The following is a 24931-nucleotide window of genomic DNA, read 5'->3' on the forward strand; positions in this document are numbered from 1 at the left end:
AGTGGAGTAATGGTTGTGGTTCATATCATCCCTTGGCCTCCCACAAAGTTGGAAGGAGGCAGCTGTATTTATGAGAATCCAGGCAGGTGAAATGAGGCTGTAAAAAATCAAATTTATTACACATACCTAGTGGAAGATTGAAAGTTCGATAGCTGATAATGAAGATCTGACAAGAGCAACTGTTTTCAGGAAGGAAAAGAAAACTTGTTTTGGGGTAGTTTTTTTTCCAATGATATCTGGCAACAGCTGGGCAATGATTTAAACCTCCTAGAATTCTGTCTTCAAGCTTAAAAATACATTTTCATATGCAAGCATTAGAAACGGAATCCCAAACTACTGCCAACTTAGACAACTGAAAGGAAATGGAGATCTATATGTTCAAACACTAAGCCTTGGGAGTTTCTGTTACTCAGCAGCTGTGTAAACAGACCTGATCCCTTTGCTTCTGCTCTGTTAGACGTTGGATTCAAAACAGGACCAAACCATACCATGACGATATGTGCGGGAATGAAAACGGAAGATGATAGGTCTCATTGTTGGGTTCAAGAAAAGCTGAAAATATTTCTTTCTCTATGGGTGTTTGTGGACAAAAAAAGTGAGAAGGAGACACAAGGAAGACTGGGAAGTGTTGCCAGGGAGGTAAAATGACTTCTCTGGAAGAAGTGGATAAGAGGGGAGGATGCCTACCTGGGACAGTTTGATATGTAATTCCCTTGGGTGGTGCAAATGGTTAACATGCTCAGCTTTTATCCAAAAGGCTGGAGGTTCAAGTCTACCCAGAGGCTCCCGGGAAGAAATGCCTGGTAATCTGCTTCCAAAAAAAGCCATTGAAAACCCTATGAAGCATGGTTCTACTCTAACACACATGGGATTGCCACGAGTTGGGATTGATTCTGCAGCAACTGGTTTATATTCAACAGAAAATTTGAGGATAAGTTTATTATTACTAAGTTCAATGACACGTGTATTAAAATATTTGTTTCTTTGTCACATTTCTTTTCCCATATGCCTCCCATTTTATAACCCATTATGTTTTTGGCTTTCCTCACTCTGATTATATTGCTATTAAATCAGTAATGTGTTATAAACCTTTAATGTGCTTCTCACTGTTTTTTAAAATGATTGCAGTGACCCTTTAGTGATGACTTTGATTATTGAATTAGGGTGGAATTGGTGATAGGGGAAAGAGTAGATGGGGAATAATGATAATAATAATAGAGGAAGAGAAGGACAAGGTGAGGAGGAGGAAGAAGAAAGAATTTTTATTAGATGTTTAATATTTGTCAGGCACAATTCTGAGTTCTACTTATATTGACTCATTTACTTGGATCACTGGGGTTACACATAGGCTGAAGCAAAAGTTATCAGAGTTGAGACGTTTGGGATGACGGATGGAATAAGTTGTAGTGACAATGCTAAGCAGAGGACAAAGGTGAACCTGTGAACAAAAGGGCAATCAGAGGTAGGGGGTTGAAATTTGAAAAAAGTTAATAGGGGGTAGATTTGCTATATGTTTGTAGTCCAGATTCAATAGGGTGGCTGATGTGAACTTTGGCTTATCTATTGTTGTCATTAGGTGCTCTCGAGCTGGTTCCAACTGATAGTGACCCTATCTATGTACAACAGAACAAAACACTGCCCTGTCCTGCACCATCCTTACAATTGCAGTTATGCTTGAGCCCATTGTTGCAGCCACTGTGTCAATGCATCTCTTTGAGGGTCTTCCTCTTTTTTGCCGACCCTCTGCTTTACCAAGCATGATTTCCTTCTCCAGGGACTGGTGCCTCCTAATAACATGTCCAAAGTATATGTTGTTGGGTGATAGTAATTTGGAGGACAAGATAAGAAAAAGAGGTGAAATGGGATTGTGCTTGGAGGGTTTGCAAGAAAGCATTAGTTAAGATGTGGAGGGTGGGGGCAATATAGAGGGCATGGGCAGGGGAGATGCCATGAGCAGAGAGGGAATTCAGAATATGGGCTCCGTAAGAAGGAGGGCTGAGCAGGCAGCGCAGAAGTGCATTAACCCTCACCAGAATGGATGGAGCTGGGGTGAGACTGACCTTTGACTGTTCCTAAACCAGGGTGGAGTTGAGCCAGGAGTTCCTTGGTGAGTAGTAGAGCATGTTGATGATCAAACAGGGAGGAGCCTTACACCCAGAGGTGGATTTCCTTTATCTACCTGACCTCTTGCCATTTGTAAACAAAAGAGACCAGCTTTTTCTGTGTGTGAAGTAAGTGAGCAATAATTAGCAGCAAGTAGCTCTCTGACTCTTATTTTCTCAGGTTGAAAGCATCAGAATTGCCTTTGACATACATTCGCTATTAGCCACAGGAATCTCTATAACTCATGCCCCCCTACCCCCTCCCCATGCTTTGCACCTCGAGTAGCTTTATTTGATGTGCAGGAAGATTTAGTGGGTCAGACTGGCAAGCCCCTCAGGAAACCTTGTGGAGTTCAGTGCTGACGCTGCATTTAATGCCACTATTTAAGCCATTTCACTGTGTGTAAAGGCCCATTGACTTACTATAATGGGTCCTTTCCATATCTTTTATGAGGCGTTCTCTTGAGATTTCTTATTCTCCTAGGGGTTGATGCTAAGTGTCTCTTTTGGAATAGATCCAAAAAATCAATATGTGGAAGGTACTCTGTGGCTGTGTCTCTTAACACTGTAGCTCTACCACATTTAAAAAGTGAAGAGTATTATTTGAAATGTCACTACTTATAATCTTTTTTAGAAGTTCTCTGGATGTTACTGTTTTTTTATTTTTGAAATATTGACTCTATGACAGGGAATATCACCTTAAATGGCCAGCATAGTCAGACATATTTATCAGTTGTAATTGTAAGAAAGCCATTGCCCTCTGCAGAGATCTACCAAGAATATACTTTGCTTCCCACTTGTGGTTGAAGTTCTTTGCAAGAAAATCACAACGAACACACGATGTTCCCATTACATGCTTTGCTCCTTAATGACCGTAATATGTAACTGAAGTCCTAGAAGACACTTTTGATGGACTGGAGTAAGGTAGATAAAAATTGGGGAAATGTGGAGGAGAGGGAAGTTGAGTGTTCCAAGAAGTTTCCACTAGTTGCTTTCAGCATAGAATGACACCGCCCTTGCTTTAACAGTGATTTCTTGATTGTACATTTCATTCTGACGGCAGACAAATCTCAAACGTACAAACTAGGTTGGCCCCCCACTGGGCAACAGTGTGTACAACTTCTCAGATGGCTTCCAGAGTTAGGTTCTAATTCCCTCCAGCCAGGAGGTTTACCCATTAGTTTTGAAAATTACTGGCAATGAGTATTTTAGTGATAAACTTCACTTTTACTAGTTTGATGGCCTCTCGAAGAAAAAAAAAATCTAGTCACTCAGTCCATATTATTCTTGTCAACAGCAAGCTGAAGCTGCCTTCTTTAGTTAGGTCCTTTGCTTTCTGGCTGGCCTTAGTCACTGCTTCACTCCCTTATGTTATCTGGCTCCCGTAGGACTTTGAATTTGTGACTCAGGTTTAAAAAGTCTTTTGTAGGTAGATGACTCCAAACTCTGTTATATAGCTTCTCATCCCCAGAAGTCCTGTTGACACCCAAAACGTGACATGCTGAAAGGTTTTTTCATTTTCTCCTTTCCTCCTCTTCCCAATTTCACAACCATTCTCTTTGCTTCTTCCAGTTTGAATTGTTACTGAATCTTTCTCTTTGGCTTCCGCATCTAAAGGCTAAGAAGAGTTCCTTCATCCTCCTTGGCTGTGCTATTTCTGATATATATTCTCTACATTCTGTGTTCACCTACCATCCCAGTGCAGGTGCAATTGATTCAGATAGGTGTTAGCACCAGCCTCCCAGCAGGTTTCCTCACTTCTGCTTTCTGCTCCTGTTTTGCAGGCAGGGACAAGAATAGCCTTAAGTAAATTCCATTTGCATTTTGTCACTTTCCCTTTCAAAAATCTGCTGTGATGTCTTAGCACCCATTCATTATACCAAATAGAATTCACTTTTCTGTTTTCCCAAACCTTCGCTAGTTGCCTCCACACATTCACTCTTGCCAACTAAAGTTTATATGTCTTGGCTTGAATTCACCCACATCTTTTATACTCAACCTGCTGGTTCTCTCTTCTGCAGACCTTTATACATTCATGTCTTTCCTTCCTTTGCTAGTTCCAAACCTCATTCAACATCCAGTTCAAATTTCACCAGTTCCTCAAAGCTCACCCTGGCCTATTCCATCAGATCTTGATTATTATTCTGTTTTTAATTCCCTCTCAACTTTTACATTGAGGATCAGCAATGTGGTGTAGTTCAGAGCACGGACATAATTGAATTTAGATTCTGCCATGTATTGACTATATAGTCTTAGGTTTTGCAGAGTTTCCTTTATCTTAATTGTGAAAAGGCATTAATAAAAATAGTGGTCTCTTGAATTGTGATTAAATGTGATGATAAGTATAACCTGCCTGGCACTTAGTACACACTCAGTAATCAATAAGCTGATATCTCAGATAGCATCTCCAGCTACACCACGTGGCCAGAGATTTGAAGCATGCACTCTTTGAAGGAAAGAATGTGGTTTTGCTTATCATTGTACCCTTATGCATTATAAAGTTTCTAACGTGGATTAAATATTCGGCAAGGGTTTGTTGAAAAATAAAGACAGGGTGTGATCAGGAGTGGCAGAGATTGATTATTGTGATCATCACTGTTATTACTTTACGAGCCCTCTGAACAGGAATGTATACATTCCTGGAACACAGTACACTTCCGGAATGTGTGTATTTGTCTGAAAATGTGTCAGCGAATGACTGCAGGTCCTTGATCACCTTCTTAGGGCATTGACAGAGAGTTTGAAGAGTTTTCATTGTTTTGCATTCTTTGTCTCTTTTTCTTTTGCCTTCCATTTTTCTGTCGTCTACATTGGAAGACATTATATGTTCATTGTAATTGTGTACAAATAACCTGTTGTGTTAACTTTCAGTTGGGAGCACAAAAGAGACAAGTATCATCCTTTACAATTGGTGAGAGTCTTTTCCAAACCCATTTTGTTTGAAAATATTTCTGGCACCACTACTACCAGTGCTGACATCACCATTAACCTTAAGTCTCCTTTGAATAAAATTTCCTGAGAACTCTTGCCATACTGTTCTCTCTGATTTGGTGTGTTAACAAATACTCTGTGCTTTGAAAGGGGAAAGTGGCAGCATAAACGATATTACATTCAGGATGCAAATGAAAGTTTGATAGAAATAGGGTTGTTCTGGAGATGAAATTAATTGTGACAGTTCAGGAGGAGTTTTACCAAAAAAGGATATTAACGTGTTAGGTCTTCAGTGGCTGTCTTCCCTGAAGCATGAAATGTTAGGCAAAATGAAATCTCTGTGTGCCCAAGTTCAGTGGAGGAATGTTTATTGAAACCATAGAAATTTGAGGGGGGCATGTCTCTAAGGGTTTATGACAGCCCATTTTCTTTTCTCAGTGTTGGGATGAATTGGTCCATTATCATCTACACTGGAAGTCAAGCTGATGGTTCTCTTTTGATTCTCTTAGTTTTTGGTGATTTGTTAACAAACTTGTGCAGAAAATGCGTTGCTTATTATATGTTGCTATTTTTCTTTAGACCAGAATAGACAATAACATTCTCTTTGTTCAAGTATTTATGTATATATACTAGGGGAAGATTTTATACAGCATTAGACCAGATCTAACTTAATATGTTTCTCTGCTTCTTTAACATAGGCTAAGTTTTTTTTTTTTTTTTTAAGTAATACAACCAGTTATAGCCCAAAAAGTCAAAATTTTAAGCTGGATTTTGCTTTGAATGATCTTTGCAATGGTAATACAGAAAGGTTATTCATATATACATTTTATATACATACACTTTTCTTTCTTTTCCTCCAAGGAAATCAACATGTCTGACAAAAGTGACTTAAAAGCTGAGCTAGAGCGCAAAAAACAGCGCTTAGCACAGATAAGAGAAGAGAAGAAGCGGAAGGAAGAGGAGAGAAAAAAGAAAGAGGTAAGTACTGTATGTTGGGGTACTATGGAGAAAAAGGAAAATCACTTGATTCTAAGGGACTAATCGAATGGATAAATAGAACCCCCTAAACTAGTCCTTTTATGATACCTGAATAAGAAGAGTAGATCGCTACATAGAGTAATAGGTCACTGACATCTGCTCTGTGGTGGTCATACCACTTAAATGCTGGATAACATTTGGCCCAGTGGTCCCCAAGCTCCCAGCTCATCCCAAACTTGAACAGAACCCTGAAGGTGGTCTGTGGTCCCTTAATTGTTAGACATTCCTTAACCTTTCTGTGTCTCGGTTTCCTATCATTAATATGGGAATAATAACATGTTTACATTGTGGGGCTGTAAAGATTAGATGAGCTAATCTTGTAAAGTGTTTAGCAGTACCTAGGATATAGGTAGTACTTAGTAAGTGTTGATTTGTTTTTTTTTGTTTTCTTTTTAAGGTTTTAAAAAACTACCAATAAGAGCATTTTAGGAAAAAAAATAATGCCAATAGATTTACATTGTTTCTAAGTGATATTTATTTTCCCAGGTAAATAAGAATTCTAGCTCTGGTAAGGGGAAAGCTATGCCTTCCCACCTTGGTGAGAAAGTGGATAGTATAATAGAGTCTGCTCCGTGGGCATAGAACTATGAGATGTTAGAGCTAGAAGAGATTTTAGAGACCTTCCATGCACAGGCTCCTCTTTATGCCAAAAAATGCGGCAGAGACCCCAAGGTGAAACATAGCCTGTTCACCTGCTAGACCTAGAATTTTGAACTATTGACTCCCAGTAGCCTTCCTGTCATATCATGTTTTCTTCCACTATCTGAATCCAACAAGCAATTTATGTTTAATTCTCCAATTTGTTGTGGCATTATAGAAATATACCAAGTCTTATTACTAAAACCAGATCCCAAGGGTTCGTTTGGATAGGTTCTAAGAAGAAAACTTTGTATGGTGTGATTTGCTTGTGTGTATAGAAACCAGGCCTGCTTCCCTACTTGAGTGTTTCTTTAAGGAGAAAGAACACATATTTTTTATGTCTCATAATCTGAAAAAGTGTTGTTTCACACTATAAGGCTGGTGACCAAGGTAACTGACATACAACAGTTATTATTTTTCAACAAAGTAAAACATAATTACAGTTGCATTTTAGCCTTCTGGCATCTTGCATCTCTGGGCACCATTACACTTTGATGGATGTGATAGTTTATTTGTCCTTGACAGCATATATAATGCTTTTCCCTGGGAGATCTTTGCTGTTATAGACGCAGTCTTTGAGTGAAATAGAGGTGAGAATTGGTAAGGAACGGCTATTCGTTTCCATGCAAAGCCAAAAGCATTAAGTTATTATGTCTCCTTTCCTTCAAATGTCAATGCTTACTGTAGTTTTAAAGCACCTGTTATCCTTTACTAATAACCAGTTTCCTTTTAAACTGACATCCTAATATCCAACTTGAATTTCATAGAATTGCCATAAAATGTGATGTGATATGGGAAATCAGATTCCAAATTATGCTGTCTGCTTCATCTTTTTCATTTTACGAATTTGGAGGGAAATTATAGGCAAATAAGGCTGATAGAAGCAGGCCACCCCTTTTGCTTCTACAAGAAGCATTTTTTCTTGATAGAGATTTAGCTTGTTATACAGTGGAAAGAGCTGTGGGGGATTGTGGGGGAGGGGAGCTGGAGAGTGTGAAACACCTGAGCTCTTCTTGGTCTCTACCTAGTTTTGGAATTAATATCACATAAAGTCTTTTTTTTTTTTTTTTTTTTTAAAGTCTTACTTCCCTCATCTTTAAACTGATGGGTTGGCTTAAGCTGGTGGTTATGGAGCCCTGCCTCACAGATTCAAATGGAGTAGCTACATAAGAATCATGTATCAGTACAAAGTCTTCGTCCCTGTGTTAGACTGGGGTCTCTAGAGAAGCAAAACCGGGGAAGCATGGATAGAGAGAGAGAGAGGGAGAGGGAGAGGGAGAGAGGGAGAGGGAGAGGGAGGGAGAGGGAGAGGGAGAGGGAGAGGGAGAGGGAGAGGGAGAGGGAGAGGGAGAGGGGGAGGGGGAGGGAGAGGGAGAGGGAGAGGGAGAGGGAGAGGGAGAGGGAGAGGGAGAGGGAGAGGGAGAGGGAGAGGGAGAGAGAGAGAGATATTTATCTCAAGGAAATGGTGCATGTGGTTGTAGAGGCTGGCAAGTCCCAAGTCTGTGGGTCAGGCATCAGGCTGGAAGCTTCTCCTGACTCATGTAGCTGCAGGGGCTGATGAAACCAAGATCAACAGGCCAGGTGGCAGGCTGTGGAGGCTGATGAATCCCAAGATTGGCAGGCAATACAGCAGGCCATGGGCTCAAGTGCCAAGAACTGGAGGTCAGATGATGACAACCCAGATGCAGGATCCAGAGCAACTAAAAGCTAGCAAGCTTTGTCAGAATGTCCATACATATTGGATGCAGGCCACACCCCCAAGGAAACTCTCATTACATCTGATTAGCTGATTGCATCAGATCACATTATGGAAGTGATTACATTATATCACAAATGGAGGATAACTACATTGTTGCATAACTGCCAAACTATATCATTACACACTGCTAAACCACTGAGAATCATGGCCCAGCCAAGTTGACACACAGTCCCCCATGCTCAAAGTTTATGATTGGAAAGATCTAATTGGTACCAGATTTGGGGAACCATTGGACTACATCATCTTCAAGGTTTATCCTAACTTTAAATCTTCTCCTTCCACAACCTACTCACCTCCCTACCAAGAACAAACAAACAAACAAAAAAGATATTTTGTCTCTTCAGTTTAAGTACCTTTTGTAGACTATGATGACTTGGTTTGTTCTGAGTATCTGATGCTGTAAGACAGAAGACAGTAAAACACAGTGGTTAAGCAGAGAGGTTTTCGAGGTGGCTGGGAAACTTGGCTCTGCCCTTTACAGAATGGCCCTGCATGAGTATGGAAACTCTCCAAACCTCTTTTCTATTCTGTAAAGAGGAGAGAGTAGTTCTGCCTTCCTCACAGAGTTCCGTGAGGATTCAAGGAGATGATGCAGAATAGTAGAATTGTTCAGTCAGAAACAGTCATTATTCAGCTTCTGAGATCAGCTTTTAGAGTAGGCAGCATGGGCCCCAAGAAATGGCTGATTACACTTGTCAGGGTCACTGCTGATGAGGCCATTTTTCAGAAATGCCTCATTATTAGAACAGACTTGTAATTGGGTCCCCTAGTTTCGTGGGAGAAGTCCCTGGATGGCACAAATGGTTTTAAGTGCTCAACTACTAGCTGAAAGTTTGGCTGTTTAAACCTACCCACAGGTGCCTTGAAAGACAGATCTGGTGATCCTCTTCTGAAAGGTCACAGCCTTGAAAACCCTAGGGAGCACAGTTCTACTCTGCACACATGGGGTTACAATGAGTCAGAATCAACTCAACTGCAGTCAACAATAGGTTCATGGGAGGAGTTGCTGGTTGGCACAAATGGTGAAGTACCCAGCTGCTAACAGAAAGATTGGAGCATCCAGTCTACTCAGAGGCACCTTGGAAGAAAGGCCTGGTGATCTATCCAAAAAATCAATGATTGAAAACCATATGGAACACGGTTCTACTCTGACACACATTGGAATCAACTCAATGGCAACTTTTTTTTTTGGTGTCATGGTATCACATTTTGGGTGCTGAAAGAAATGTAGAATTAATCTATTCTGTTCCTTCTTTTTCAGATGAGCACACTGGGCCCCACATGTCTAAGCCTTAGCAATACTCCCCTCTACCTCCAATTTCAGAAAAGACACCTTCCTTCAGCTAGTTGTCCAAACCAGAAACCTGGGGTCATTCTCTCATCACTTCCTACCCCGAATTTACAATAACTCTCAGGTTCTGAGTAGATATAACAGTACTCTCTTTTCTCCCCATCTCCTTTCTCCCTGAAATCCACATTCCAGCTAGACTCAGCTACTTACATGTCCATTGATGGATTACACTCACTTTTGACTTGGAGTTTGTGAAGTCTCTTCACTCGTTTCACTCCTCCCCTGATTCTGTCATTGTCCTTCACCATTTAGTTCTGATCTCCATGTCTCTTCCTCTAGGAATCCTTCTCTGATATCTTTCTCCACTCAGGAATTGGTTAGTCCTGCTCTCTGTCCTCAACCTTATTAAGTCATTTAGCATAGAGCATTATATTTGCCTCTTTGGTTGTCTTCTATCCCAATAGAGTGCAAGCTTTTGAGATCGGAGCTGTATGTTTTATATATATATTATTGAGATTCATTTAGCAAAATCCTGCCACATAGGAGGTTTTCGATAAAGGCTTGCAGAATGAATTAATGAACACATAAACTAGTTAGGGCCAGTCTGAGAAACTAGGCCCAGACATCCTTTTCAAGTGCATGGAGTTCTTTTATGTAAATTTCTTTGGAAGCTTCTGGTTCTGAGTCTATGGGATGCTCCAGTCAAAAGGCCACTGTCAGTGACCCCTGAGTCTAAGATTTTCTAGTTTTTGTTACCATAGAGAGTTAGAAATAGCCTCAAGCTTATAGGCTTGATTTTCATAAACTTTCTTTAAGCTTACATTTTAAACAAAACATACAAATTTAAAACACTTTAATCTGAGTGACATTATTTTTGCCCTAAGTCTGAAAACTAGTGTGAATTAAGACCACCCAGTCTGACTGTCTCCACGGAATCTAGAAACTGTGTACATGTTATATAAAATTACCACACTCTGCTCCTTTGGATGTCAACTGCTTTCTTGGTTGTGGTATTATGGACGAAATCTGATTTAAAAATAAATATACAGGCCTGGTCTCATGAAAAATTGGCTTTGGTGCAATGAGGTATGCTTAATGGGGCCACCCTAGAGTTTTGTCTTGTCTTTGGGCTTCTACCAAATCGCTGGAAGGTAGGGTGGGCAGGGCTTTCCTGGCCCATCCTCACTTGTTTTTTTAATAAATGTTGAACTGTCTTTGGAAAAGTGATCGATGATTCTCAGCTGACAAATTTTATTTCCTCTCTAATATTTCCCCTTTCTGTCCTCTCTGGGCCATAGATGCAACTACTCCTCATAAATAGAAATATCACTTGCTAGGAAAGGCACCTTGTGTATTTTTAATTACTAGTACTGTGAAATTACTCCTTGTTGAGTCATTACAGCATAATAAGATTCTATAGTATTTGCATGGGAAAAATCAAAAAGTTTTATAACTAAGGCATTTGATATAGTTGTCTTGGATAAAATAACACTTTCTGTAGTTTAAGAGACTAACTGGTAGCAGATAAGAACTGCCTTTATTCCCAATAAGCTTTGGTTACCTAATTTTGCATTTTTCATGGCCAACTTTGAGTGTTGATAGTTTTCCTAAGCTTCTGCTATAGCTAGACAGACATTTATCTATATCTCTATAACTATCTCTATATCTATCTACCATTATATTACCTCTTTTCCTAAGAATTAGAAAAGGAGAAGGGCAGAGAATGAGTTGCAGAGACACCTTGTATCGTTTAAGTAAAATTTTGGAGGTGGAGTTCAGGGGTACTGTTTTTGCACAGTGTGTAGGTATGCCTATTGACACATGATTTATGGTCTGGTACATTTCATGAATGCTTAGTGGTTAACCCATTGCCATTGAGTTGATTCCAACTCATAACGACTCTATAGGACAGAGTAGAACTGCCCCATAGGGTTTCCAAAGGTTAGCTGGTGGATTCGAACTGCCAAACTTTTGGTTAGCAGACAAGTTGTTCATGATTAAAGGTAGACTGAATTTCATAAAAACAGATCCTGGGCTTTTCTGCATAGGGTATATGTGACAGGAAGTTAAGGATAACCATCCTAAGTTTATTCAAAAGCAGATCTTTTTCTATTTGCTCTATATAAGTTCCATTAGGACTTCTCAGTTTCATTACCAATGGCACTCACTATGTATCTGCTGTCATTCAATAAGTTTTCTGTTGAAAGACTGAGTGAGGGTTAAAGATTTGTTTGTTTGTTTGTTACTAGAGTATAGAAATGGCTGTATTGTGAGCGCTGGGTCCCTGGAAGCCTGGATGACTTTCCTTCTAACTGTGATGTTGTAAAGGGGGTTCCTGAATGGAGTACAGCTGGTGGAAATTGGCCTGGAAATTATATAATTCTAAGATTCTATAGCTATAGAATAATGACTACCCTTTAAAAATATATGTTCATTCGTTCGTTTATTCATTCATCACAGTTTTTATTGAGTACTTACTATGTTACTATGTTTTGGTTTTGATTTTTACTATGTGCCAGACACTGAGCTAGATGTGAAGATATAATGGTGAACAAAATAAACCTAAATCTGTTTTCAGTGGAACTGACCATCCAGTTATGGCTTAACTCTTCGCTGTAATACCGTCCATACTGGATTCTTAGGACAAACTTAGCTTATTATTGTATTTTCCTTTGAATTTCAGTAGTTGCTATGGCAATTACCTTTTCTCTCTTTCTCCCTTTCTTTCTTTTCCCCTTATTTCCTTTCTTCCTCCTATTATTGTATATGGTAAGTGAATGTTGATACAACTCACTCTACAAAGTCCTTTTCCCCATCTTAGTTAAATCTTTGCCTCTGTTGTGTGTATAAACTTTGAGAATTCACTTCAGTGGTCCAAATGCTAAAATTGGAACAGACACATAAACTTTGATATCTTCACTGATAGAGGTTGAACTGCTATTTCAGAATTTTGGGTTACCTGAGAGTGCCTGAAGTTTTCCAATACTCTTATCAGCCCTCCTTGCCCTGCACAATGGCTGCTTCCTTCCAAAGGCAGATAGACTTCAAAGATGAGAGTGCATTTTAAGTCCAAGGAGAATAATAAGTGTTGAATCCGGTGCCACATGCAGAGATGTACTTAACACATAATTAATGTGTAGTTTACTGTCTTGGGGGTTAAGTCAAAAGTTACATGAATTCTTCTGCTTAAGATACCGTGATGTAAACTCTGCTTCACTGCTTTGCATTGTACACAGCACATCCAAGGAGATAATGTGCCTGTTAGGGTGCTCACCCTATCCCTGGAGAGGATAGTATGTCTGATAACTGGATAATTGGTTGATTTTTGACCAACTTAAGACAGCTTCACTTCTGTAAACTCACAAAGCTTTGTGGTAAGGTAACTATGCATCAAGGATGTGAGGTGAATACTTTGTCTTGAGCAGTAACTGTGTTATGAAATAGAGAAGAGGCCTGGAATGTTTAAGGTGCCCTCAGAATCCCAGCCCTGACCTTCCTTAACCTGTATTTTGAATTATTGATGTCCTGAAAAAACACCAACTGGGCACAGGAACTGACTACAAGAGGTCTGTATGTACCGTGCCTTTTAGACAGAGTTGGTGAAAGCAACTTCTCCTAAAAACTATATTTTACACTATATTTGTCTACATGATATTTTCCTCCTTTGAGTTAGAATGTATAATTGAAGCCTATGAAAATCAGAATCAAGTAACAAAATTTACATCAATATTGTTCACATACCTTGATAAACATTTCAGCCCTGTTTATTTTAAACTATGGTAAATTTATACTACGAAGACAAATAGTGTATTTTATAGTTACAGATATTCATAAATAATTTTACTCTTTAGCCAGATCCCAATGATTCCTTGTTTGCACAATTCTGACTTTAAACATGAGGTATAAATCTTACAAATACACACTCGTCAAGGAATGACATTATGTATTCCCAGAAGGCAAAAGGAAGTCTAAAAAAGCAGACCAATTTTTTTAAAAACCATATCCCAGGTCAGAAATACTTTGCCTTCATGACTGCTTCTAAAACCAGATGTGAGAAACTTTTACACCCTGTAATAGAAGAGAAAGCTTTGGGTTAGTAATTATTAAATGGAGCAGTTAATTTTATTTCCATCCTTTATACCTGTGATTATATCTAGTTGGGGCTTTCGCTTGGTCTTCCCCACCATGCATTTAGCATTTTCGGTTTCAGCCAGGAAAAGCATTAATTTAGTGATGTTATTAACTTTTCTTACTGCCATTGACTTTTTAGGCTGATATGCAGCAGAAGAAAGAGCCTGCTCAGGACGACTCTGATCTGGATCGCAAACGCCGCGAAACGGAGGCTCTGCTACAAAGCATTGGTATATCACCGGAGCCCCCTCTAGGTACTTAAAAGTGCTTCGTGTTACTATTGTGGGATTTACCATGTCCAGTGTTTGCTTGTCTCTTAAGTCTTTAGCTTTATTATTTTTATTTTTTAAGAAGTCTTGTGGTTTACACTTTATTTGCTTGTATTTTTTGGAATTGGGGCTGGAAGAGATGGAAGGAAAGGTTGTAGAGTGTTTAGCAATTTGCTGCTTATGAGCCAATTATATAGTCATCTTTCTCCACTGTGTTACTATTAGATTATTCCGTACCTGTTAAATGATTTGCTACACGGTAAAAATACAAGTGATTTTGAAATTTATTAATTTGTTCTACTTTTCCGTTGCTGAATCCTAACCTGTCTTTGCCAAAGTACAGTGCATCTGGTCATGAATTTTATAACCACCACAGGCATGGAGTTATTTCAAGATGAAAATACAGTGCTCAGTGGGAAATTTGATGGAAATTCTGAAATGGTGGCACATTAGCAGCTAATTGACTAGTCTAAATTTATTCAACTTTATTGTACATCTTGGTTCCATTGCTAATGGCATTTTCACTTCACCACCCCTCCTCCAACTCATTGATTTTGAGTTAATTGTTCATGACCTCATTTTATCACTAGGGTTTGAATATTGAACTATTTGTTTTATTTTTGTTGAAAGTAACTTGCACTTAATGTGTTTACTCTGTCACTTGAGTATGTGTCTCAAGGGATAAATTATTTTATTTTCCTTTTATCTCTGTGCTTTCCATTCATTTCAGAGACATCCTAGGGTGTCTGTAAAACTACATAGTAGGAAACCATTTTAATGATACATATAAATAAATATAACAACAGGTCTTTTTTAAATGGTTTGTCTTTTATATTAAAATAATTTTTCATTTATTTCCATGGTAATGAAGAATAAAAATTATCCCATGTACAATAAAATGACAGTTGTTTATGTCAGTATAAATAAGGAAAAAATATATAACAAGCCTATAAATTATTAAGTATTGCTAGATTTAATTTAATATATACACACAAAGCAAAGCACTATTAAAAAGCCTTTTAAACTAAACCTCAGTTTGCACTGGGTAAACCATGACTACAAATGTAATGTCTGTGCCTAACAATGATAGGACAAGCCCCAGTAAGGTGTTGATTATTTTGTTTAACTTCTTTATGCTTTGATGGAATATTTGTCTGATAGACCTTCTTTGAGGAGCTGACAAACTTTTCATACTTACCTTAAATGTGATATAAATTAGACACTCTGAAATCAATTATAGTTGTGCCTCAAAACAGCCTTTGAAAATCTGTTGCAGTGTGAACACAGCTTAGACATAATAGTAGTAGGTTCTATTTTCCCTTACTCTGCGTAAAACTAGTAATTAAACTTTAAAAACAAAACAGTTAAATATTTCTAAACCATGACCAAATTCTGAACTATCCCTGCATCCCCCCAAAGGGGCCCTAGTGAGGGTGGACCCACTTTTTTTTTTCATCCATCTCTCCGACTTACCCTCTGACTTATCGCAGAGGGTAATCAGTGAATTAATTGCGTGGCCACATGAAAATTCCTAGTTTCTTGACAGATCTGCCATTGTGTTATAGGATTTGGACAAAATAGTTAAGCCCTTTACCCTATTAAATAAATAAAAGGAAATTGCACATGATTGAAACCAAATGGGAGTCTACATTTATGTACTGAAGTCTCTTTTTGCCCATATGGTTTTTTTGGCATGTGCGATATTAAGAACCCAGTGAATTCATTTGGACTGAAGCCATCTTGGCTATTTGGGGCAGCTTCCATCTGAAGGACATTTGGCTTGTATCTAAAGGATAGAGGAAAAAAAGAAATTTGCATTTTCTTTAGCTTTTTGCTTTTATTATCCTTGCTCTCAGATTTTCACCTTGCACTGACCTCAATCTTTGAACCTATTTCTTGTCTTCAGAATGGCAGTTTACTCCTGTGCACATGGCAGCCTTTTGTCGAGCTGCCGGAGGCGAAGGAAAACAAGTCCCAAACACAATCAACAGTACAATGGGATGAAACTATTAATTAAATGTAAAAATAAAGCAGCCTAGCATTTTCCTTTGTTTGGGAAGAGATCTTTAAATTACTAGGTTCAACGCTGAGCCTTTCTCTTTCTGTCACTGATTTTCTCACAGTAAATGCAGTTTATATTCTGTGGACAATGGACTTACCTCCAAACACGTACATACAACCCAGTTTTCTGCCTTGCCTTGACCATTTGAAATTACTCAGCATCACATATTTCATAAATTTTCAAAGTTTTATAGACACCCCATTTTATTTTTTCAATAGGTCACATCTATACTAACAAAATAAAGTGAAGAATTAGAATTATCTGGATAGTTCATGTTAGAGAGATAGTTGATTTGAATTATCTGGGTAACTATTTTGATTCTCCACTTTACTTTGCTAGGGTGGACATGGCCTTAGAATCCCTTAGTTAATCCTATTTAAATTCATTTCAAATTTTAATTTCCAAAAATATGAAAAATTCACTTGACTTTCTCCCTTTTCTTTCCTTTTTATTTTATTTTTTCCTTATCCCATCTCAATCTCTCCTGGCCATACAACTACTTTAATTTGGGTCCATTTGTTTTGATTTGTCTGACACTGCTCTTCACCAGTGCAGCCGCTGCATTTCTTAACATGGGATACCTGTTATTTTCATTATTTAGTCCCAACCCCTATGTCTCCCTCTTCGAAATCAGTGAGCACTCCCAGTGAAGCTGGAAGTCAAGACTCAGGCGATCTGGGGCCATTAACAAGGTAAGAATTATCCCTTTATAAAGACCTTAATGAGTGTCAATAATACAAAAACCTGAAACCTAAAAACCATACCACTCTATTCTCATTACACTATTAAATGTACATGCATCTGCATGCAGTCATTTTATGTTTAAATTTATGGTGGCTCGATATTTGCAATGGCAGAGCAATGATTTTGAACAGTAGAAATGATAAACTTGTGTATCATTGTGTTAACACTATATGCTAATTTAGCACCACGTATTTTGTTTAACAAATAAATACACATCCATTCACTTAGACCTGAAAGAAAGCAAGGAAGGGCCAAAGAGAAACGGAACATATCTAGCCTTTCATTACCCTCCTTTGGTTTTAGTTTCCATGAGAATCTTTGTGAATACAACACTGAGATGATAGAACCCTAAATTTAATCCTTCAGGAGTCTTATTTATTTGCTTAATAAAAATGACTCATTTGAGAACTGAGTCCATACAGTGTTTTTATTATTGTTATTATCATCAGGGTTGCCTGCTTCTCTTTAGTGAGTCAATTGCCATATTTTTATGATACTACGTGTACTCATGGGTTGATGTAACTTCTGAAAGTGGATGTAGATGTTCTTTAATTAGATCAGAGAAAAGGTATATAAAAGGTGAAGGGGTGCATGTAACGTGAAGAAGGGAAACCAGAAGTCCATTAGTATGGATGGAGTCTCAGTAACTTACTTAATCCTATTGCCTTCACAGGATTCCCACCTGCAGGCACCCACAGGCGGGCAGAGCAAATGAATGTGTGGTCTGACCTGTGGCAACTGGTTAGCAAGTACCCCCTTTATGAAGGGCAGGTGGCTTCCTCACAGAACAAGCTGGTTGAGTTATGTGAGACTATAGACCCTGTTTCCACATCTTCCAATTTTTCACAAGAAGCTAAAAATTTCAAATATTTACACAAAAATCTACTAAATTTTAAATGTTGACAACTTTTGTTAAAAGCTAGTAGGAGGCTAGATTTGGCTTATGGACTGCCAGTTTGTGACAATTGGTTTTGACTCTTAATTGAAAAAAAAAAAAAAAACTTCAATAAAGCTTTAACTAGTAGAAGAAATTATTCACAATAGTACCATTCTAACAAATCAGCCTTTTGGCTTGTCTGTATGCCTTTAAACCCCATCTACCTGTGTATTTTTTTGCTGCCATGTACTGTATTGGGGTATAAAATTTTTTATTTTTCTTATTTCACTTAACATATTATCATAAACATTTTCATCCGGAATGCCATTGTTTCTATACAGGCTTAGGAAATTTTTGTGGACAAAAAATGTGGAAATGAGCATAATCTAGTATTTGCCAGAGCTGTGGGTTTTTCTTTTTTTTTTTTTCCTGCTCTTTGAAATCAGCATGTAAAACTGGAATTATTGATATTTGTCAGTTTTTTTTTTTTTTTTTTTGGTCAGTTGGTGTGCTTTAGACTGAGTATTTTATTTTGTTAGGGCCTTTTGAAACCGGTGGACACGGCTCTCAATTAAAAAAAAAAATGAAAGTAGAGGCTTTTGTGAGCACAAGGCTGGTTTATTTTAGCAAATCGCCTTTGTGATATGGGGCAGCACACATCTCCTCTCATCGTTTGCTTTGAACACTTCAAAAGGTCTTTGAGGAAAAAAGAGTAATAATAACACAGTTGTGTAAGATCTAGCATTTATCCCCAAACTGGCACAGTGTAATCACATTCCTTAGGGGGCCACTGGCCTGTCATTAAGTTAATATATTTGACTGTGTCTGTACAATGATGGTGTTGTGTCATTGCTGCTTAGCTTCAGCGGTGCAGTTGGCAGCATTTAATTCTATTACTGACTTCACAGCTGATGAGACCTTTTGAAAACTTTCTAGAGAAAGCTGACCTAAGCTGTTATTTCTCTGGGGACAGCAGCAATTATTCCTTCTCAGGGAATATCACTCTTCATTTCTTGCCCTGTCTTATATAATTCTTTTTTTTTTTTTTTCAACTTTGTGAATCACTTTGAAAAGATGCAATCCACTCCTACCTCACACAAACTCCAATTAGCTTCATTTCTTTCTATGAAAACTCGGGCAAGAGTGTGTCACTAGAAGTCGATAAGTAAATCTTTTGCTAAGAGCAGATTTCATAGGAATTGTAAGAGAATTGGCATTAAAAAAAGATGGTTTTCAGAAAAGCCAAGTGTGAAGTTTGCTTGAGGAGAATGTATTAGGAAAAGCTTAGTAAATCCTGCCCTTGTTTTGAACTTAGGAAAATTCAACATCAATTTATGTTTTTGCTTCAATAAAGTAGACAGGAAAATTGAATTGCAGAAGAATGTTGTATTTGTTTTAAAATTCCATTTGGAATATCTTTTTCTGTAGAAAACAGATGACTGTTAACTTTAACACTTCATAAAACATGGACTAGGGAAAAGAGCTTTGTAATTCCTAAGAATGTAACTCCATAGTCATAAATTTGCCTATTTGTGTGGACTGTATGATCCTCAAAAAGTAGAAGACCTTTCAGAAGGTTGTTTAGACTCAAATCAACACATCTGGTCATACCTAGAGGCGCACATAAACTCTGTCATTCATTTGCCAAAATTTCAAACCACAGCTAAAATCTTTATTGAGTCAAAATTGGCAAACATTTCTTATGACCCTTGTAACTACTTAATCTGGAAATTGGCATACTGCATATACCTATTGTAGAGAAAAACAGTGCTTTGAAAAATAAGGTATAACAAATATCCCCTTTATTGATTTTAAGAGTAGTTAAGTAAATTATTTTTAAATGGGTGGTTAGAGAGTAGAAATATATGGTAATTTTTATATGATACAATTTTTAAACTTAAATTGTCACAATTTGTTTTGCAATTCCTGCTTCTGTTTTTACAGCCTGTTTCTCATTTATAATTTATATTTGTAGGTTTTTTCTTTTACTCTTGATTAGTTTTGATAGAGCAAATTAATCATTGCCTAATTAATGATATTGAGCAAAGAACCAGCTCTTGGACTGAAAAAAAAAATTATTAACAAAACGTTTGAAAGACTAGTTTTCTTATAAACATAAAGGAAAAAATCCTGAATATATTTAAGGCAACTGGAATCCAACAAAATATTAAGAGTATATTAAGTAGGATTTATTAAAAAATATAAGGATAATTTAGTATGTAAAATGTGTTACCATAATTCAGCATATAAATAGGTCAAAAATGGAAAAATAATTATTACAATGTATAAAAAAAAATTTTTTTATATTGAAATAGCGCTTGAGAAATTTCAATATCTACTCCCGTTTTTTAATAACTTAGAACACCAGGAATAGAACTATATTTCTTCAGTATAATAAAGAATATTGATCTCAAACCAACAGTCCACAGCTTTTATATACAACAAAGAAGTATCAACACTTTACAACCCTTGAAGAAGCCTGGTTTACGTTTAGCTGAATACATGTCTTTCTTCCTAAGAAAATGATGAGTTTCTTGTGGGCAAGGACAAAGTGAAATTTGAAGTTGTATCCGTATAGTGGGTATTCGATAAATGTTTGTTGAATGAATGAAGTATTGTCCTATTCTTTACAGACAAGGACACTAAGACGGAGAGAATAAGTGATTTGCTCAAGTTCAAACAGCAAGTAGCTACACTGCTAGATTTCAACTTAGGCGGGTTGATTCAAGTGTCCATAATCTATATCGCGCCCTGATGGCACAGTGGTTAAGAGTTAGGCTGCTAACCAAAAGGTTGGCAGTTCAAATCCACCAGCCACCCCTTGGAAACCCTGTGGGGCAGTTCAACTCTGTCCTATAGGGTAGTTATAAGTTGGAACTTATAACTACCCTATAGGAATTGACGGCAATGGGTTTGGTTTTTTGGTTTTAGTACATTCTTTCATATGCTATATATATGTGTGTCTACATATATACATACATACTATATATTTTTTTTATTTTGGTTCAGGGTATATATAATATATTTAAAAGAAAACAAACCTGTTGCCATCAAGTCAATTCTGATTCATAGCGACCTTATAGGACAGAGTAGAACTGCCCCATAGGGTTTCTAAGGGGTGGCTGGTAGATTTGAACTGCTGACCTTTTGGTTAGCAGCCGAACTCTTAACCACTGAGCCACCTGGGCTGTACAAAAATTACATCATACTGTACAAACTATTCAGCCTGCTTTTACGAATCAATGATTCCTACTTCTCCAGTTGAATACATTTTCATCTCATGTAATATCTACAGCGTCTCCAAATTATCCCTTTTGTCCCCCAGATAATCTCATAGGTAAATACTGAGGCCTGTCATCCTAACTAGCATCTATTAACCCAAAACTCTTGTATCCACACATTTTCTCTAGGGAGGTGAGGCCCATCCCAAGGAGGCCTAAGATGTAGCAGATGAAGAAATGTCTTCTGAAGCTTTTAACAGGAGAACAAAGACACAAAAGAAATGGATTAGTGGTCATTCAGGCTATCAGCTTTGAGTACATTTCAGATTAAAATTTGGGGTCAAGGGGGCAGATCTCTGCAGTCCTCTAGTGTTCACTTTGGACGTGAGGCCTCCGCATAATTAATATTAAGTTTCTTGTTGACAAAATACCTTAGCAAAATTCAGGTATTTTATGTACTCAGCCTTTACCTGATCTGCTGCCTAGTGAACTCTCAAATAAGGAAATTGGGTTGGTCTCCAGCAGTTTGTGCCTATCAACTTGTGCTGGCTGCAGGTGGTCCCCATCCCCCATTCTGAGTGATATCAGGAAAGGAGAATGTGCTCCAGGGCCACATGCACCTCATGCCCAATGGGAAATCCTCAGAACTTTGATCTTTTGCCTCAGTCAGATTCCACAGGGTTTCTGGAACTACACAAGCCTCAAAGGACTTTTGACCCTTTTTGGTGAAAATCTCACCATCTTCCAAGGTGTTCTGCTGAGTCAGAAGCTAAAAGGAAGGCAGTAAAGAGGCATTGGTAAAGCTAAAAATATACAATAAAATAACTCAAGACCATGGGGGAAATTGAACAAGACTATGAAAATTTTGCACATATAATTTTTTTTTTTTAATTATCATTATATAGAGAGAAGTTGACAGGATGCTAACAGCTAATTGGACTTCAGGAAGGCTGAAATCACTGATTAAAGGCTTGTTAAAAGTCAGTCTCTGTGGAAATTAAAATGAGATTTACAATATAGGATATCTCTTTATGTAGCACATTGACTGATGAGTTCATAATTTTTGGTATCTTATCATCCTGTCTTCAGGCAGAGTATACTGTATGTACCCACATGGCTGTAGTAACAGTAAACATCTGTTTCAGCAAGAGGGTTGCAGGGATTTCTCCTAGAAAAGCTACCTTGCTTGACAGCAGGTCCTCTGTGTAACATTCAAGGGGAAATGTGTCCTTGCTCTATCGTGGGAAAGCCTACATTTCTTTTTGAATCCAGCTCATATGGACTGCCTACGTGACTTGGGGTGGCCCATATCAGCCCTCCATGTTAGGAATCCGATGTTAGGCAACAGAGGGGAGATTTTCACACAGTAAAATAAGAAGACTTTTTAAAAAGTGCTGCGTGTAAGTATGTATTGCACTGTTCCAGATTTATTTCTGACATCAGAAAACCTTTATCATCATCCATGCCAGTCCTAAGTAAGGAAGTAATTGAGTCTGGGAACTGAAACATTAACTCATTAAGTAAATACTGTCCTTACTTAATTGACATCATTTTAATGAATGTGACAGATTGAGTGATAGGATGGATTTTTTTAAACGTCCTTATTATTCAGATTTCTTTTGGAAGCGGCATTTAAAAATAGATACTTTACAATGGCATTGACGGGAGAGTTTTTGTTTGGCACTAAGCTCATGTCAGTCAAGACTGCTTTCTTTGTCTGATTTGTAACTAGTGATTTGTTTGACAGAGGTGACATGTGGAGCAAGAGTTCGAGAAACTTAGTCACAGAGGAGGTGTGTATTCTGTCCTAAAGCAGCCTCTCCAACTCAGAAAGAAGAGGAAGAACATGAAAAGTTGGGTTCCAATTCAGTTGCTTCAGGAACTAAGTAAAGCTGCCAAGATCATTTGGTAAAGAAGATGGCTGGACCTCCTTTGACCCTCAGCACAGGCCAGGGGTATGGCCAGCACTTTTAAGACAGGTTTTCCTTCTGCAGTGTGGAAGTCAGTCTGAAAACTGTCCTGGGACTACATGTGGGGACATCATGCTGTACAAGACAGAATTCTTTGTAAGTGCTGTGGTGGATATTAAGGTAGTCAGGCAGACCTACCCTGATTTTTCTTTTTTCATTTTTTAATGAAAAAGTAAAAACAATTTCTTTAGAAATCAGCTAACCCTCACACTTCACGTCCATCTGCAGAAAAGGCAGGTAAAGACAATTTATTTGTTCCTTCATTCATATATTCATTCAATAAATACCTGAGAATTTATTACATGCAAGACACTGTATCAGGCCTGCAAGGAACATCGGTAAGTTGACAGATTAATTTGAAGCCATCTAAAATAAGGAAGTGTTGCTATGTAGTCACAATTCTCAAATATTTGTACTCATAGAGTTAAGCAATAAGATCATAAACCATAGTTCCCAAATCACCTATAATTAGTTTATAGTAAATTTTTTTTTTTTACTTTTACGCAAATAATGTGCAGCATCTACTTTTGTTTGCCGACCTCACCCTCCCACCTTTGAAGTATTTATGTAAGCACTGCTATACCAATTTTTTTTACGTTACAGTAAAAAAAAAAAAAAAAAAAAAAATTAGCATAACCCCTGTCTTAGTTATCTAATGCTATTGTAACAGAAATACCACAAGTGGGTGGCTTTAACAAGAAAAATTTATTCTCTCACAGTCTAGGAGGCTAGAAGTCCAAATTCAGGGTGCCAGCTCCAGGGAGAGGTTCTCTCTCTGTGTCAGCTCAGGAGGAAGAGCCTTGTCATCAAGCTTCCCCTCAACTAGGAGCTTCCCAGCGCAAGAACCTCAGGACAAGCTCTGCTCCCAGCTTTGCTGTCTTGGTGGTATGAGGCCTCCATGTCTCTCTACTCACTTCTCTCTTTTATATTTCAAAAGAGATTGGCTTAAAACACCACCTAATCTTGTAGATTGAGTCCTGCCTCATTAACATAACTGCTGCTAATTCCATCATAGAGACAGAATTCGCAACACATAGGAAAATCATATCAGGTGACAAAATGGTGGACAGTCACACAATACTGGAAATCATGGTCTAACCAAGTTGACAGATACTTTTGGGGGACACTATTCAATCCGTAACAATGCTCTTATGAAAATACCTCGTGGGGAGAGGGCACAGTTGGCAAACAAATGTAGAAGTCACATGTTATTTGCATTAAAATATAGTATATTCATGTGGGACAAGTGATTTGATTCATTACTGCCCTACATGGAGTCTGATGAATACTAGCCTCTTGATTAATTTTATTGATGTGTATGATGTGTATGTGTGCCCTACATAGAGTCTGATGAATACTAGCCTCTTGATTAATTTTATTGATGTGTATGTTTTTTTTTTTTTGTGTGTGTGTGTGTGTGTGTGTGTGTGAAACTTGCAAAAAACTGGGTAGAACAGGTGTAGGAAGGGTGTAGGGATTAGGACACAGGTAAAAATAAGGAGATCTTTGCTCCAGACAGGGATAAGGGTGCTGAGCAAGAGCCAGACAGTGGATTTTGCTTAAGGGGAACTACTGAGAGTATTTATAGGAACTGAGATACAAGATGGGGATTTTCTCACAGAAACAAGGTAGAAATTAAGTTATTGGGCTTAGGACAAAAATTCAGAGTGAGACTAGCGCTCTGGCTGATGCTCTCAGGTTCTTGGATTTTGTAACAGTGCTTATTACATACAGCAGACCATCTTCCAAATTTGTCTTCAAGCTGATACAGAGCTACTTTTGAGTCAAGTGGATTGTAAACTGATGGAGAGAGCTGTGAAATAAGAGGCCCAAGTATTTCTTTATATTTCTCATTGGGATCACTGAGGTTAAGTATACTTGGAGAGGAAGGCATTTG

At 38.0% G+C, this 24931-nt stretch overlaps 1 protein-coding gene across 4 annotated transcripts in view; it reads left to right on the forward strand.

Moving 5' to 3' along the window:
- DYNC1I1 (dynein cytoplasmic 1 intermediate chain 1) overlaps window positions 1-24931 on the forward strand; it is a 325120-nt gene that overhangs the window by 30948 nt on the left and 269241 nt on the right. For 2 of the 4 annotated variants that reach the window (XM_049893292.1, XM_049893295.1), the window contains exons 2-5: window positions 5895-6011; window positions 14031-14145; window positions 16824-16914; window positions 23059-23130. In XM_049893292.1, coding sequence (XP_049749249.1) covers window positions 5904-6011; window positions 14031-14145; window positions 16824-16914; window positions 23059-23130 — 386 coding nt within the window. In that variant the 5' untranslated portion in view covers window positions 5895-5903. The remainder of the gene's footprint in view (window positions 1-5894; window positions 6012-14030; window positions 14146-16823; window positions 16915-23058; window positions 23131-24931) is intronic. The other 2 variants (XM_049893293.1, XM_049893294.1) reach the window with 1 other exon arrangement.

Source organism: Elephas maximus, chromosome 8, assembly GCF_024166365.1.
Source record: "Elephas maximus indicus isolate mEleMax1 chromosome 8, mEleMax1 primary haplotype, whole genome shotgun sequence".
Taxonomy (NCBI): Eukaryota; Metazoa; Chordata; class Mammalia; order Proboscidea; family Elephantidae; genus Elephas; species Elephas maximus.